The sequence below is a fragment of the Rattus norvegicus genome, chromosome 19, assembly GCF_021556685.1.
Source record: "Rattus norvegicus strain SHRSP/BbbUtx chromosome 19, alternate assembly SHRSP_T2T, whole genome shotgun sequence".
Lineage (NCBI taxonomy): Eukaryota > Metazoa > Chordata > Mammalia > Rodentia > Muridae > Rattus > Rattus norvegicus.
This window is the reverse complement of record NC_141552.1, coordinates 64,728,101-64,742,224: the sequence shown is the minus strand read 5'-3', so window position 1 is coordinate 64,742,224 and position 14,124 is coordinate 64,728,101. Positions and strand designations below refer to the sequence as shown.

At 51.1% G+C, this 14,124-nt stretch overlaps 1 protein-coding gene across 5 annotated transcripts; it reads left to right on the top strand.

The window, feature by feature from the left end:
• C19h16orf95 (similar to human chromosome 16 open reading frame 95) lies at window positions 1-12,591 on the top strand. 5 transcript variants are annotated; one of them, XM_087595144.1, is made up of 9 exons: window positions 1-66; window positions 195-347; window positions 2,092-2,143; window positions 3,841-3,892; window positions 4,448-4,588; window positions 7,297-7,443; window positions 8,095-8,131; window positions 11,385-11,604; window positions 12,325-12,591. In XM_087595144.1, exons 2-9 carry the CDS (start codon window positions 314-316, stop codon window positions 12,341-12,343), a joined length of 702 nt encoding a protein of 233 aa, XP_087451270.1. In that variant the 5' UTR covers window positions 1-66; window positions 195-313; the 3' UTR covers window positions 12,344-12,591. The 5 variants fall into 5 exon arrangements, with proteins under 5 accessions (XP_087451270.1, XP_087451271.1, XP_087451269.1 ...); XM_087595145.1 differs by having other exon boundaries at window positions 3-66; window positions 228-347; XM_087595143.1 differs by having other exon boundaries at window positions 5-70.
• Window positions 12,592-14,124: the final 1,533 nt, after the last annotated feature.

The window sequence follows — 14,124 nt, the reverse complement described above, 5'->3', positions numbered from 1 at the left end:
ATAGTTCCATTGGAAGTCCGGCTCTCACGGAGTACCATGGTTGTGGGGGACACAGACGGTGCACAGGCAAGTAGGTGGCTGCTTCCTTGCAGGGAGCCCTAGGACCATGGGGAAGCGGGCTGACAGAGGCGTTTGGGGAGTAGCAAGCCATTAGAATCCGTGTGGGCCTTCTCCCTTTCCCGCTCTGATGTCAGTGAGGATGATGATGGTGACACCGTCTCCCACAGCACCCTGGAGGGCAGAGTGAAGGAAGACCAGGCACAACCACTGAGGAAGAACTGGGGCGTGCCACCATTGGAGGCAGAGGGAAGGGATGGCCATGATACCGGCGAGCCTACGAGGAAAAGGTAACGGCTAAGTTGGTAGAGCACACAGAGTGCCTACCCCGGGGACGCTCACAATACCACCGTTGGGCAAGATGCTAAGAGCCCTGTAGCCAGGGAATCAGGGAATGAGATGTAACTGGCTCTAGTTGGAGTAACTGGGGTGACCTTGTCCTAGAACCCTCCAACATCCAGTCTGATAGACAGACCTGGGAAGTGTCCCCAGGAGGGAATATGTTCTTAGCATTTTAATTTCCTTTTTTGTTTGTTTGTTTGTGTGTGTGTGTGTGTGTGTGTGTGTGTGTGTGTGTTTTGTTGTTGTTCAAGACATGTTTTTTCCGTGTAGCCTGGTCCACCTTGGACCATACCCTGTAGACCAGGCTGACCTCCAACTCAAAGAGATCCACCTGCCTCTGCCTCTCTGAGTGCTGGGACTAAAGGCGTTGTGCCACCCCTGCCTGCCTGATTTTTTTATTTTATATTTTTATTTCTTTTAAAGATTTATTTATCTAAGTACACTGTAGCTGTCTTCGGACACACCAGAAGAGGGCATCAGATCCCATCACAGATGGTTGTGAGCCACCATGTGGTTGCTGGGAATTGAACTCATGACCTCTAGAAGGGCAGCCAGTGCTCTTAACTGCTGAGCCATCTCTCCAGCCCCTTATTATTTTTTTATTTTATTTTATTTTTGCGTTTTGAGTCAGGGTTACTCTGTAGTCTAGGCTGGCCTGGACGTCTTGACAATCCTTATGCTCTGAAATGGTTTCCGTGCTCAGCCAGAATGCATCTTTCCTGCAGCGCGGACACCTCAGCTGCGGGCTTGCTGTGCTTCCCAGCACGGCCATGGTGGCAATTCTTCGTCTTTCCATTTATTGAGTTGTTCCTGTTGTTTATTAGTAGGGGTCCAGCACCCTGCCACATCAGCCACCACCCCTGCGTGCAGGGGGACTGGTGTGCCCGCCCCAGCCCACCAGGTCTCTGAGCCGTTGCTGTCCATGCACAGCTGCAACTGCATGAGGTCCAGGGACTGGGGAGAGGGGTTCCCCTTGGTGGGTGTTGACTGTCAGCGGGGTGATGGAAAGAACTTGCCTCAATTTAGGATCCTCCAGGGGCAGACCCCAAGACAGGAATCCAAAGTAGTCACAGGGAGGTGACTTAGGAAACAGATGAGAAGGTATGCCCTAGGGATGTGATCTGGAGTGTTGCCATGGCAGGGGCAGGTATCCACATCCCCCTCCTCTGCTAAGGGCAGTCCCAGGATGAGGCAGAAAGAAGTCTGTTCCCTTCACCAGCCCGTTTGTTGATTGGCAGCTGTGTTCCCTTGGTAGTCAACTTTCACAGTTCTCTGTAAATTCGGAATTTAATCCCCTGCCTGAAGTATGGCTGGATTTTCTCCCATGCTGAGGGCTGTTTCCGGAACTGCTAGGTGAGATATGTGGGAGTACTCGCCTTCCACCATGTGGGTCCTGGGATCGAACTCATGTTGTCAGGCTAGGCAGCAGAAGCACTCTCCTGCTAAGCCGTCTCACCGGGCCCCAAACACTAAGTCTAGTCTGACCAAAGTCTTGGATGGAAACCTTTCTTTTAAAGTTACAACTCATGCACGTCTGACAGGCGTGTGCGCAACGTTCAGGTTCTCCAAGCTGTTACTTTACTTGATAACGAGTGGCTTGGGGGATCCTGGGTGGTATCTGGGACCCACAGAAGGAATTTAGCCCATGGGGACCCCTTAGGCTTTGTCCCACTTCCCTCTGTCTCTTTTCAGGGGATCGGGACCGGGTTGTCCCACGCGCGCACAGACCCATCCACAGGAAATGGTGAGTGCCCTCGGGCTGGTCTTCAAGTTCACCCAGGCGATGAGAGGATAGGGAGCGCGAGACAAATGTCCTCTCTGTCCTACTGCCCCCATCAGTAACCAATCAGCTGTCAGCTCAGTGCACACCCAAATATGACAGCTTCTGATTGGCTGATCGAGGGCCAATCAGCCGGTCAAGCGGGAAGCTGTTGGGAAGCAGCGCAACCCTCCGGTCTTAGGGAGGACCTTGGACCTCGCCTGGCTCTGGTCCGACCTGGCTGGATAGCACATGCCCAGCACAGTGCATCATGACAGATCAGGTCATCCCAGAGTCTGCACAGGTGACCTCGGAGTTCACCTGTGAGTGCCCGGAGCCCCGAGGCTGCCAGGTCCAGCGGTAGCGCAGTGGCGACCTACACTTTCCATCCCTGGAAATGTCAGGAGCAGGCCTTCAGGCATGGCTGTATCCAGGTGTGCACGAACTGCGGTCCCTGATGGGTTTCCCTCAGCCCTCTCCTTTCCTTTGTGGGGGCTTCTCTCCCAGGCCAGGTGACCACCCAGACTTCCTGTGGTAACTAGGGTAGCTCTTTCAGCAAAGAAGGAGACCAACTGCGCTCGCTAGTCCCAGCAGGCAGTTCCAAGGGTTCTGACACTGTAGTGACTAAACTCGGAGACCAGCTGGACCTCACCTCCAGGCTGGGCTACTGTGGGCAGACCAGATGTTGGGCCGATCAGCCCCCTTGACTTATGTTCAGTTATCAGCCATGAGCACTGAGTGCAAAGGCACACCAAGCACGCTCCTGGGATCCCCGCACATAGGGGGATGAGGCAGGAGGATTGCTGTGGTTACCTCAAGATAACAAAGTGGACAATAATGATTGGGATTATTGTATCAAACCACTAGGGGGCAGCACTTTCTGACGTGGAGCAAACTGGCACCTGCTGCAGAAAGTCTGTTTTGCCCAGCATTTGACATCTGCGTGTCAGAGACTCTCACACAGCCAATATTCTGGCAGCATGTGGCTGGGAAGAGTAACTGCCACTCTGAGCACACTGTCCTGCTGTGTCTCCCCCCCTCCCCGTTTCTGTCCCCTTTTGTTCCACTCTGCCCTCTCTGCCCCCCTTTATTTTGCTGCGCTCCCTCCCCCCAATCTATTCTCTGTGCCCCTGTGTCTTGCCCTGTCCTCCTTGAGGCAGAGTCACCAGGTCTACTGAGTTTTTTTTTTTTTTTTTTTTTTTTGACAGTTTTGACATGAGCTCCCTCTTAATGCAGTAAGTCTGTCTATAACCAACAAAGCCTCACGGGGATCAATGGAGCCCTTGAGGCTTGAGCCCTTGAACCCAATGAGGTTCAGGCCTTTGTACCCTCCTGAGAGCCAAGCCAGGCTCTAGCTGGAGTGTATTGAAACAGGTTGGAGGGGCTGGGGATTTAGCTCAGTGGTAGAGCGCTTGCCTAGCAAGCGCAAGGCCCTGGGTTCGGTCCCCAGCTCCTAAAAAAAAAAAAAAAAAAAAGAAACAGGTTGGCTTGGGAACACAGGGTCCCACGTCAGTTGGAAAGTTATAATGTGTGCGAGCCTGCCCTTCTGTCTCCCTGAAACACCTCCCGGGCTCAGAAGGACGACCTCTCCACCCTGAGCGTAGTGCCAAGGGCCAGCAGTGCCCAGCCTGCAGTTTGCACGGAGCTCAGAACCTTCACAGCCACGCGTTTGTCTTTTCTAGGAAGAGTTCGTTTCAGACCTTTGGGAAGGATGTGTGCATCACGGGTCAGTCGGTGAGGAAATGCCCTCAGCCTCTTGCCCCTCCTATGGGTGAGAGGAGGGAGAGGAGAGTCTCAGGCTGGGTCCCGCCCAGAAGCATGTGGTTATATGGGTCATTTCTCTGTCCCCAGATATCTGTGTAGTCTCACATCTTCCCAACTAGTCCCTCCAGGAGCCCCTTCAGTGACTTGCCCCCGGTCATCAGCATCTTCCTCTGCCCCTAGAGGGGGTGGTGGTCCTAACACGTGGTCCGTGCAGAAAACCACAGGTTTGCCAGGGAGGAGATGCCCCCTGCCTCGAGGTGCTTCAGTCTTCCATAGACAGACTTGCTCACAGTGAGTGGCCAGGATTGCCCGCAACCTGGCTTGCAGATTCATGCCTGCAAACAGCTGTGTAGCCACAGGTCTGAGTCACAGGCAGATCTGAGTGCCTGCCCCTTCCTCTCGGTGCTGCCCCCAACTCCTGTCACACTCAGTTGTCTTTCTCGGGTGCCCCTGCTTAGTTCTGCTCTGTCTGTGTCTCGGTCAGGTGTACCCCGCTAAGTTGTGCACTCTGTGTGTCTTGCTCAGGTGTACCCTGGCCTCCGCACTGTTCTCCAGGAGTGCGTGTGCTGCCAATGCTATGCCAAGTTTGGGGGCCACCTGCCTGTGCCCCGGGCTGATGCACTGCTGCCCTACTGGGTGCCTCTGTCCCTGAGACCACGAAAGCAGGTGAGTGAGCGACTTGACTGCCGTCACTTAGGGCCAGGACACTTGTCCCAGTCCAGAGCCACAGCCATCGAAGTCACAGGCACTCTATGACTGAAGTTTCTGGCCTGGTCCAGAGCCCATCAAAGTCACAGTCACTCTATGACCACGTTTCTGGGATATGGTTTTGGTTTTATTGATTGATTGATTTTATGCTGGGGCTTGAACAAACTAGGCAAGTGTTCTCCTCTGAGTGACAGTCCCCGCCCACGTTCTTCCTCTTCTCTCTACCCCCCTTTGTTTCTTTTAAAGTGTGTGCACACACGTGCGTGTGCATGCAGTGTATATGTGTTTGTGCAGTGTGTATGTGCGCATTATGTGTGTGTGCAGTATGTGTGTGCAGTATGTGTGTGTGCAGTATGTGTGTGTGCAGTATATGTGTGTGTGCAGTATGTGTATGTGTGTGCAGTATGTGTGTGTGCAGTATGTGTGTGTGCAGTGTATGTGTGTGTACAGTATGTGTGTATGTGCAGTGTATGTGTGTGTGCAGTGTGTGTGCAGTATGTATATGTGGGTGTGCAGTATGTGTATGTGCAGTATATATATGTGTGTGCATTTTGTGTGTGTGCAGTATGTGTATGTGCAGTATATATATATGTGTGCACTTTGTGTGTGTGCAGTATGTGCATGTGCAGTATATATATGTGTGTGCAGTATGTGTGTGTGTGCAGTATATGTGTGTATGCAGTGTATGTGTGTGTGCAGTATATGTGTGTGTGCAGTATATGTGTGTGCAGTATGTGTATGTGTGTGTGCAGTATGTGTGTGTGCAGTATGTGTGTGTGCAGTATGTGTGTGCAGGGTGTGTGTATGTGTGTGTGCGTGCAGTGTATGTGTATGTGCAGTATGTGTGTGTGCAGTATGTGTGTGTGTGTGTAGTGTGTGTGTGCTCATGTACAGTGTATGTGTTGTATGCTTGTTTGTGTGTGTTGGGGGAACACATGCACCCACACAGATAGATCTGGAGGCCGAGCATGTTGTCAGGTGTCTTCTGTCCTGTTCCCTTAAGACAGCCTCTCCCTGAACCTGATGTTTGCTGTTCCTGCTAGGCTAGCTGTCCGCAAGCTCCTGGGACCTGCCGGTCTCCACCCCAATGCTGGGCTTACAGTCAGACAGCCATGCCTGTCTTCGTGAGGTTGTTGTGGATCCAAACGCAGGTCCTCAGAGGCACACAGTAGGTGTTCTCACCCACCGACCCACCAGCTCCCTAGCTCCTCTCTCCTCTTCCTCTTCCTCCTCCTCCTCTTCCTCTTCCTCCTCCTCCACCTCCTCCTCCTCTCCTTCCTCTTCTTCCTCCTCCACCTCCTCCTCCTCCTCTTCTTCCTCTTCTTCTTCCTCCACCTCCTCTTCCTCTTACTCCTCCTCTTCCTGCTCCTTCTTCTTCTTCCTGCCCTCCTCTTCCTCCTCCTCCTCCTCCTCCTTCCTCTTCTACATATTTTTTGGTGCATGTGTGCATGTGTGTCTGTGTGTATATGTGTGTGTGAATGCATGCATGTGTGCTTGTGTGTATACATGTGTGTGTATACATGCGGTACCACAGTATAGTTGTGACCATCAGAAGACCACATCTGGGGTTGGTTCTCCCTCCATCCCATGAGGACCAGGTATTCAAACTCATGTCATCGGGCTTTGTGGCTGTGTACCCTGACCTGCTAAACCATTGCTTTGGCTTGCATAGGTCTTTTGAGTTTCACTTATGTGATCTGTGTGCTAAGTCTGGAGTGTTCTCCAAGATCCCTTGTACCTGCCTCTCTCCTGTGGGGATCATGGTCACCGGGAGCAGCTGGCCGAGTGACAGGGCCTTGACACCCTTGAATCAGCCCACATCCTCCTCCTCCAAGGCAACAGGAACTCAGAAAGAGCCAAACAAGGGCAGTCACCCTTGCCACAGGCTCCTAGACAGTTCACTACCACTGACAATGTGCCAAGGCAGGTCAAGGCCAGCCATAGAGACATAGAGACTCTGTCTCAAAAAAAAAAATCAAATAAAATATAAAGAAAGAAAGGGAAAAGATCACACATCCCTTAATTCTTCTCAAAGAGTTCCAGCAGCTACAGACCAAGCATTCAAACAGAAGAACCTGTAAAGACTGTTCTCATTCAAACGACCACAAATACCATGCTTCTTTTGAAATCTCTTTCTTTCTCTCTTTCTTTTCTTTCTCTCTCTCTTTCTCTCTCTCTCTCTTTCTTTCTTTCTTTCTTTCTTTCTTTCTTTCTTTCTTTCTGGGTATGTGTATGTGTGCATATGTGTGTATGTGTGTGTGTGTGTGTGTGCGTGTGTGTGCGTGCACACACATAGGTCAAGGGCATGTGTGGAAATGAGAGGAACGTTTACAGGGGTCGTTTCTCTCTCTCCACTGTGAGTCCCAGGGCTTGATCACAGGTATGCAGGCAAGGCAACAGGTGCCCCTACCAGCTGAGCCATCCTGCTGGCCCCTACGCCTGATGGTGCTGGAGATAGAACTCAGGTCCTTGTGTGTGCGAGGACAGGACTGCAATAGCTGGGCTATAGCCGCCCCTTCCCCACACACCTAAAGACTCAGTCTTGCTTTGTAGACCAGGTTGTCCTTGAACTCTCGAAGATCCACCTGCCTTCCGAGTCCTGTAACTACGGGTGTGGGCTGTCACACCTGGTGCCCCCTCGACCCTTTCCCACTGTCCACTGGTAGGTCTCGAAGATGATGCGGTGTTATGTCCCCAGAGCCATGAGGTCGTGCCGGTGTTCCTGCCACTGCTTTGGGGGCCGCCTTCCAATGCCCAGGGACAGGGCCGTCATGCCCTACTGGGTGCCCCAGGGGCTGAGGTCACAGAAGAAGGTAAGAAGTGGGTGTGTGTGTGAGAGACAGGGTTGAATGAGAGGGAAGGAATCCAAGAGCCTTTTCCCTGACAACCATGATGGCAGTGGAGGGTCGTATCTCCTAGAGGCTGCTGGGAAGTGTGGGCCTCATTCTCTGAGGATGGGTGAGAGGCATCTGGTACCCAGGGTGCTGCATCTTTTCCTCCTTGCTGTCCCTCCCTCCCTCTTTCTTTCATGCCCTGTACCCATTCCTCTGCCCCTGTCCGGTCCTTCAGTGATGTCTCAGAGGGGCTGTGACTCTGGGTTTCCTTCCTCTAGAACCACCTGCATCCCCACAGTGGTAGTTCCAGACCAGGAGGCCTGGATTGTCCATATCCAGCCTTCTTGCAGCCTAGAGGACCTTTCCAGTGTTTGGGACTAGTTAGAAGTCTTGTCTTCCCCTCCTCCTGCCTTCCACTTTGGGGTTCTCCATCCCTGAGCAGCAAGCTGTCTCCAGCACAAAGAACTCTGTCCTGAGTTGGGAGCCACAGCACCCCTGCCCTGAGGTCTCAAGTCCTGATTACTCCCCAACAGACACACACACCACAGACAGACATGGGTCACTAGATGACATATTGACCCACTTTGTCATCTTTTAGGTGACATACTGACCTACTTTGTCATCTTCTAGGTAGCGAAGAGGCTGGAGAATGTGAAAGACACTCCAGGTAACTCCACACCATGTGGGAAGGGGGTGGGACAAGGCCACACAGGTGACACAGCCACTCCCACCCCCAGCCAGGCATCACCAGCTGCCTGCTGCCTTTTTACAAATGACCCAGACAGACCAGTCACCAGTCTTAGCAGTGGCAAGCCGGGGCCGATGATACCTAAAGTGGTTTTATTTAGGCTATGAGCTTCTGTTATTTGTAGTCTGGGGTGTACGTAGGTGTTCACTTCTGAACTGGTGTGTATTTCTGGTGTGATGGCTCCTGAATCATAAACCTGCAACACGCGATTGCTGTGTGCGCATTATACGATACAATCCTGTGTTTGTGTGTGCTGCACAGTATGTTGAGATGCTCATGCATGTGACCTGGTATGTATGCATTCCTGTATTCATGGTGGACAACATGTATTTATTGTATGCACATACGTGTCAGGCAGCACACACACACACAGATACAAACATACACACACACACACACACTCAGACACACATACACACACATACACAAATATACACACACAGACACAAATATACACACACACAGATACAAACATACACACACACTCACACACATACATACAGACACACACACACTCACACACATACACGCACAGACACAAACATACACACACAGATACAAACATACACATACACATACACACACAGACACAAACATACACACACACAGATACAAACATACACATACACATACACACACAGACACAAACATACACACACACAGATACAAACATACACATACACACACACACAGACACAAACATACACACACAGATACAAACATACATATACACATACACACACAGACAGAAACATACACACACACAGATACAAACATACACACACATACACAGACACAAACATACACACACACACACACTCAGAGACACATACACACACACAGACACAAACATACACACACACACTCACACACACATACACACACAGACAGAAACATACACACACACAGATACAAACACACACACATACACACACACACACACACACACACACACTCTGTGTGTGGCTCAGATTTTCTGAATAAGACTTCCTACATTACTTATGGTTTTGTACCCAGTGTCCTGGGCTTGATCTTGAAGATGCTTCCAGGCTCTGGTCTGGTGTCAGGTTCTTCTGGGCCTCACTGTGCCTGCTCTGCACAGAAAATCCCCTGTGGGGACGGCTTTCTGGGAAAGGATGAGAAGTGCTTGGGAAATGGGTAGCCAACAACGGACATATTCTTAAATGCGTAAAAATGCCCCATTCCCACAGAAGCAGCACTGTTACCTGGAGTGTAGATTCGAACCCTGGTCCTCTTGCGCCTCTGAGCTGTCTCTCCACCCCCTCCAATCATACTCTGTAGTTGAGGTTTTTGTTTTTTTTTTTTTTTTTTTTTTTTTTTTTTTTTTTTTTTTTTTTTGGTTCTTTTTTTCGGAGCTGGGGACCGAACCCAGGGCCTTGCGCTTCCTAGGTAAGCGCTCTACCACTGAGCTAAATCCCCAACCCCTTGTTTTTGTTTTTTTTTGGTTCTTCCCCCCCCCCCCCCGGAGCTGGGGACCGAACCCAGGGCCTTGCGCTTGCTAGGCAAGCACTCTACCACTGAGCTAAATCCCCAACCCCTTTGTAGTTGAGGTTTTATTTGATTTATTTGTCTTGTTTTCAAGATAAGACCTTACTGTGTTGCTCCGGCTGTGCGTGAACTCTCAGGCTCAAACTGTGCCCTCCTCAGCCTCCCTGTAGTAGGGACGGCTGGTGCTTCACTGTGGCCCTCAATTCAGATGACTTACAGAATCCATTGGGCAAGACTCTCACCTCTTTGTGCTAGGAGGCCAGAGACAGGGTCAGGAGGACAGCTTGTCCCCTCTTCTGTCCCCTTCCCTGTCCCCTTCCAGCTCAGTGTACCTTTTGCATGCCGGTTACAACCTCAGACGCATTTTTGATCTTACATTTTTCTTGCAAAAGATGTTTCCATGTTTTCCCATTCCATTCTTTGGTGGTGGGATTTTTCAGAAGGAAACTGTATTTATTATGCTACGTATTAAGTGTCTTTCACATTGATATGATTAGGGCTCATATTTCTCTCAATAGTGCATCCATAGTGTGGGGAAAATGCATCAAGGGGATCCAGCATTGACTGAAGCTTACCTGAGAGATACTAACGGGGTTCAGGAAGTCCCGTTGGGAGCCTTTGTTATAGAAGGTGCTCAGAGTCAGCCTGAGTGGCGTGGTAGGCTTACATGATAGTCACTGTTCCAGCCACGCGCACGCTCAGGTCCCACAGTGTGGTACTCTAGGGTGCGGGCGCTCCCAGGGCAGGAGAAAGAAAGATCAGGAGACGAGTCTGCATGGGGGAGGAGCACAGTAAGCTCCACTGCATGCTGGAGACTGCTGGCAGAGCGTGGCACACACGTGTGTGAGTGTTCCGAGTGTGGGTACATGTGTGTACGCATGTGTCAGTGTCAGGGATGCTTTGCCAGCATGTATGTCTGCCTTGTGCTTGCAGTGCCTGTGAGAGCCACAAGGGGGAGGTGTAGACCCTGGAGCTGTACAGAGGGTTGTTTGCTAGCTACTCTGTGTGTGTGTGTGTGTGTGTGTGTGTGTGTGTGTGTGTGTGTGCGCGCGCGCGCGCACGCGCACGCACTTTGGGAGTCGAACCCAGGTCCTCTCAAAGGACAGCCAGTATTCTCAGCCATTGAGCACTTCTCCAGCCATGGTAGGGAAGTCCTTAAGCAATGCTTGACTACTATGCTGGAGGAGGGGAGACCGTTAACTCAGCGATGCTCCCGTAACTCGACTGGGGTATCCCAATTAGGACCCATCTCCACTGGACTCTCTTTTCTAGACAAATACTAACTAACAAACAAACAAACGAGGCTGCATGTCCCAGTTATCCACTTTGAAGAGTAAAGACTCAGAAACTAGGTGATGATGTTTGGTGTCGGTGGCCCAAGCCTTTAGTCCCGGTAGTGTGGACGCAGATGCAGGCAGATCTCTGTGAGTTCGAGGCCAGTCTGGTCTACACAGCGAGTTTCAGGTCGGCCAGGGGGTACACAGAGAAACCCTGTCTTGAACCTCCTGCAAAATCCCCCCCTGCAAAAATAAAGGAAGGAAGGAAGGAAGGAAGGAAGGAAGGAAGGAAGGAAGGAAGGAAGGAAGGAAGGAAATTGTTGATCAGAACCCTCTGGGGGCCAGCTGGTGTCCCACCCTCTCCTCAATGTTCCTCTTGCTTCCAGATTGCCCCCAGGACTCAAGCAGATGGTATGGCTGTTGGCGGGTCTGTGGGGACCAGCACCTGCTCCTCAAGTGGCAGCGGCTCCAGGCCCTTTATCAAGAGGAGCTGCCTGCTCTTCAGGTGGATGAGCCGCACGCTGGCCGCTTAGGTCTCCTCCTACCCGTTAGCTTCAATCTCCTGACCCTGCTGCAGGCGGTCCTGAGGGCCATCATGGCCATTCGGTGAGTTGAGGAGGGGGGAGCCTGGACTCCGCACTCACTCATTACCTTAGAGTCCCTGCCACCAGCACCTTACCCTAGACTTGTCTTATGTCCTTTACTGAAAGGCCATTAAGCCCTAGACACCATGGTGGCAGCACTCTTCCCAGAGCTGCCCCTGACTTCGAAGTGCTTGCTCTGGGTCAGCAGTGCTGGCCCAGTCCCCATGTCCAGCTGGGATGTGGGAAGCCCCGTGAACCTTCTCATCACAGCCTGGCTGCCCCTTTGGGCTAGTGGACACTTGCTGGCAGTGAGTCCGGCTCAGAGCCTTCCCTGGGATGATGGTGCAATGGAGTGCCCTCCCCCAACCCCATTATCCTGCGCTTGCCTTGGCGTCCTGTGTAGCTCCAGTTTCACTGCCTAGGCAGCTCTACAGAACTAGGTGTTCCCTCCCTTCCTGAGAGTGAGGACTGAACATCAGAGGCTCACCAGGTCTCACGGCTGGGAATCGGACGCAGCCCTGACCCAGGTCCACTTGCTCAGTTCCTGGGTGTAGTGGGAGACTCCACGACTGAGGTCTCCTCCTGCCCGTTAGCTTCAATCTCCTGACCCTGCTGTATGCCATCCTTACTGTGGAGGCTCCTGGCAAGCCCATGCCAGGGACAGTGAGGGCTCAGCCTGGGGCACAGCAGGGGCTCAGCCTGGGACATAGCTCTCAGACCTTGCCTTCCTCTTGGCTTCTAGTCATTTGTTCTGGGACTGAATTGAAGTCTTCAGCTACTGTCAAGATCCTCCGCAAGAACGTCAGTCCAAATCATGGTCCTCAAGGGAAGCCCTCAGCTCGGGAGGATCTGTGACACTTGCTGTTTCCACACAAGATAAGATCTGCGCCTATGGTCCAATCTGAGCTAGGAACCGTCACGTGACTGCTAGTTGAAGGGGGGCTGGTACGAATGTCCGCACGAGTCTGTTGTGAATGCAGCCAATAAATGTTATTTGTGAAACTCTAAACCAGACGCTTACGGAACCACTTTTGTGCCCTGCCTGCGTGGCTGTGCGCTGTATGCATGCCTGGCTGCACAGGGGCCAGAAGCACTGGAGTTACAGATGGTCGTGAACCACCGTGTGGGTGCTAGGAATTGAACCTGGGTCCTCTTGGAAGAGGAGTCAGTGCTCTTAACCACTGTTCTCCAAGTAGCCACATTTAAAGGGTGACCCATGGTTTTCAGAGGATCTTGCCCTCTGTGTCCCTGGAGGAGACTCATTTCTACATCTCTGTTCTCTGCTCAAGGATTAAAAAGGTTTTATTTAGTTTTATTGTTGTTAATTTGAATCAATCTATCTATCCACCCACCTATCGTATCTATTTTCTATCTATGTATCTATGTATCTGTATCTATGTATCTATGTATCTATGTATCTATCTATGTATCTATGTATCTATGTATCTATCTATCTTATGTATGTATGTATGTATGTACCTATCTATCATCTATCTATCTATGTATCTATCTATCTTATGTATGTATGTACCTATCTATCATCTATGTATCTAGCTATCGTATGTATGTATGTACCTATGTATGTACCTATGTATGTATGTATGTATGTATGTATGTATGTATGTAGCTATCTATCTATCTATCTATCTATCTATCTATCTATCTATCTATCTATCAATCTATCTATCTTTGACACAGGGTTTCTACATGACCCTGGCTGTCCTGGGGTCCTACTCACTGTGTAGACTAGGCTAGCCTTGAACCTCTGATTTCTGAGTGCTGGGATTAAAGGTGTATTTAAAAAAATATGTGCAAGAGTCGTACAGGGCTCTAACTGCTCACATCTCCAGCCTCTTGAGGATTTTTTTTTGTTGTTTTTGTTTTGTTTTTGAGACAAAGTTTGCATGTAGACCAGGCTGGCTTCAAACCCTGATCCTCCTGCCTCCCCCTCCCAAGTGCTGGATTTACAGGTGAATGACACCCGACCATGCATGAACAGAAATCTGGATGGGGACATCATTTGCATGATGTGAAAGTCAGCATCTCAAAGTTCATTCATCCACTGAACCCGGACTCAGGATTTGGCTCTGGGGATCCACCCATCACCATCCCCACCGCTGTGGCTACCATCATGCACTGGTGTACCACAATGTTTGTGGGAAAGCTGGGATCTGAACTTAGGTCCCAGCGCTTGCATGCAAGCACTTTCCTCTCCGAGTCATCTCCCTGGGGCCGTTCCATAGCTTCCTGCAAGAGACGCTCAACCCAAGGACCCCTTCCAGCCAAAGTCCCGGAAGTCTGGGAAATCAATCCTCTTTGACCTCAGGGCCCCAGATCCCAACCTTCCTGCTGGGTGAGATTTCCACACCATACCAGCGTCTCGTGGTCCTCACACAACTGCCCCACTGGTATCAGGGGTGTGCGGGGGTGGGGGGGACCCGCCTTACCTCTCAGCAGGTGGCAGCTGGTTGGAGCATCAGCCTCCAAGCCTGTGCTGTGCACAGCAGCTGTAAGACTTCTGTCCTGAGACAGCAGGGCCAGA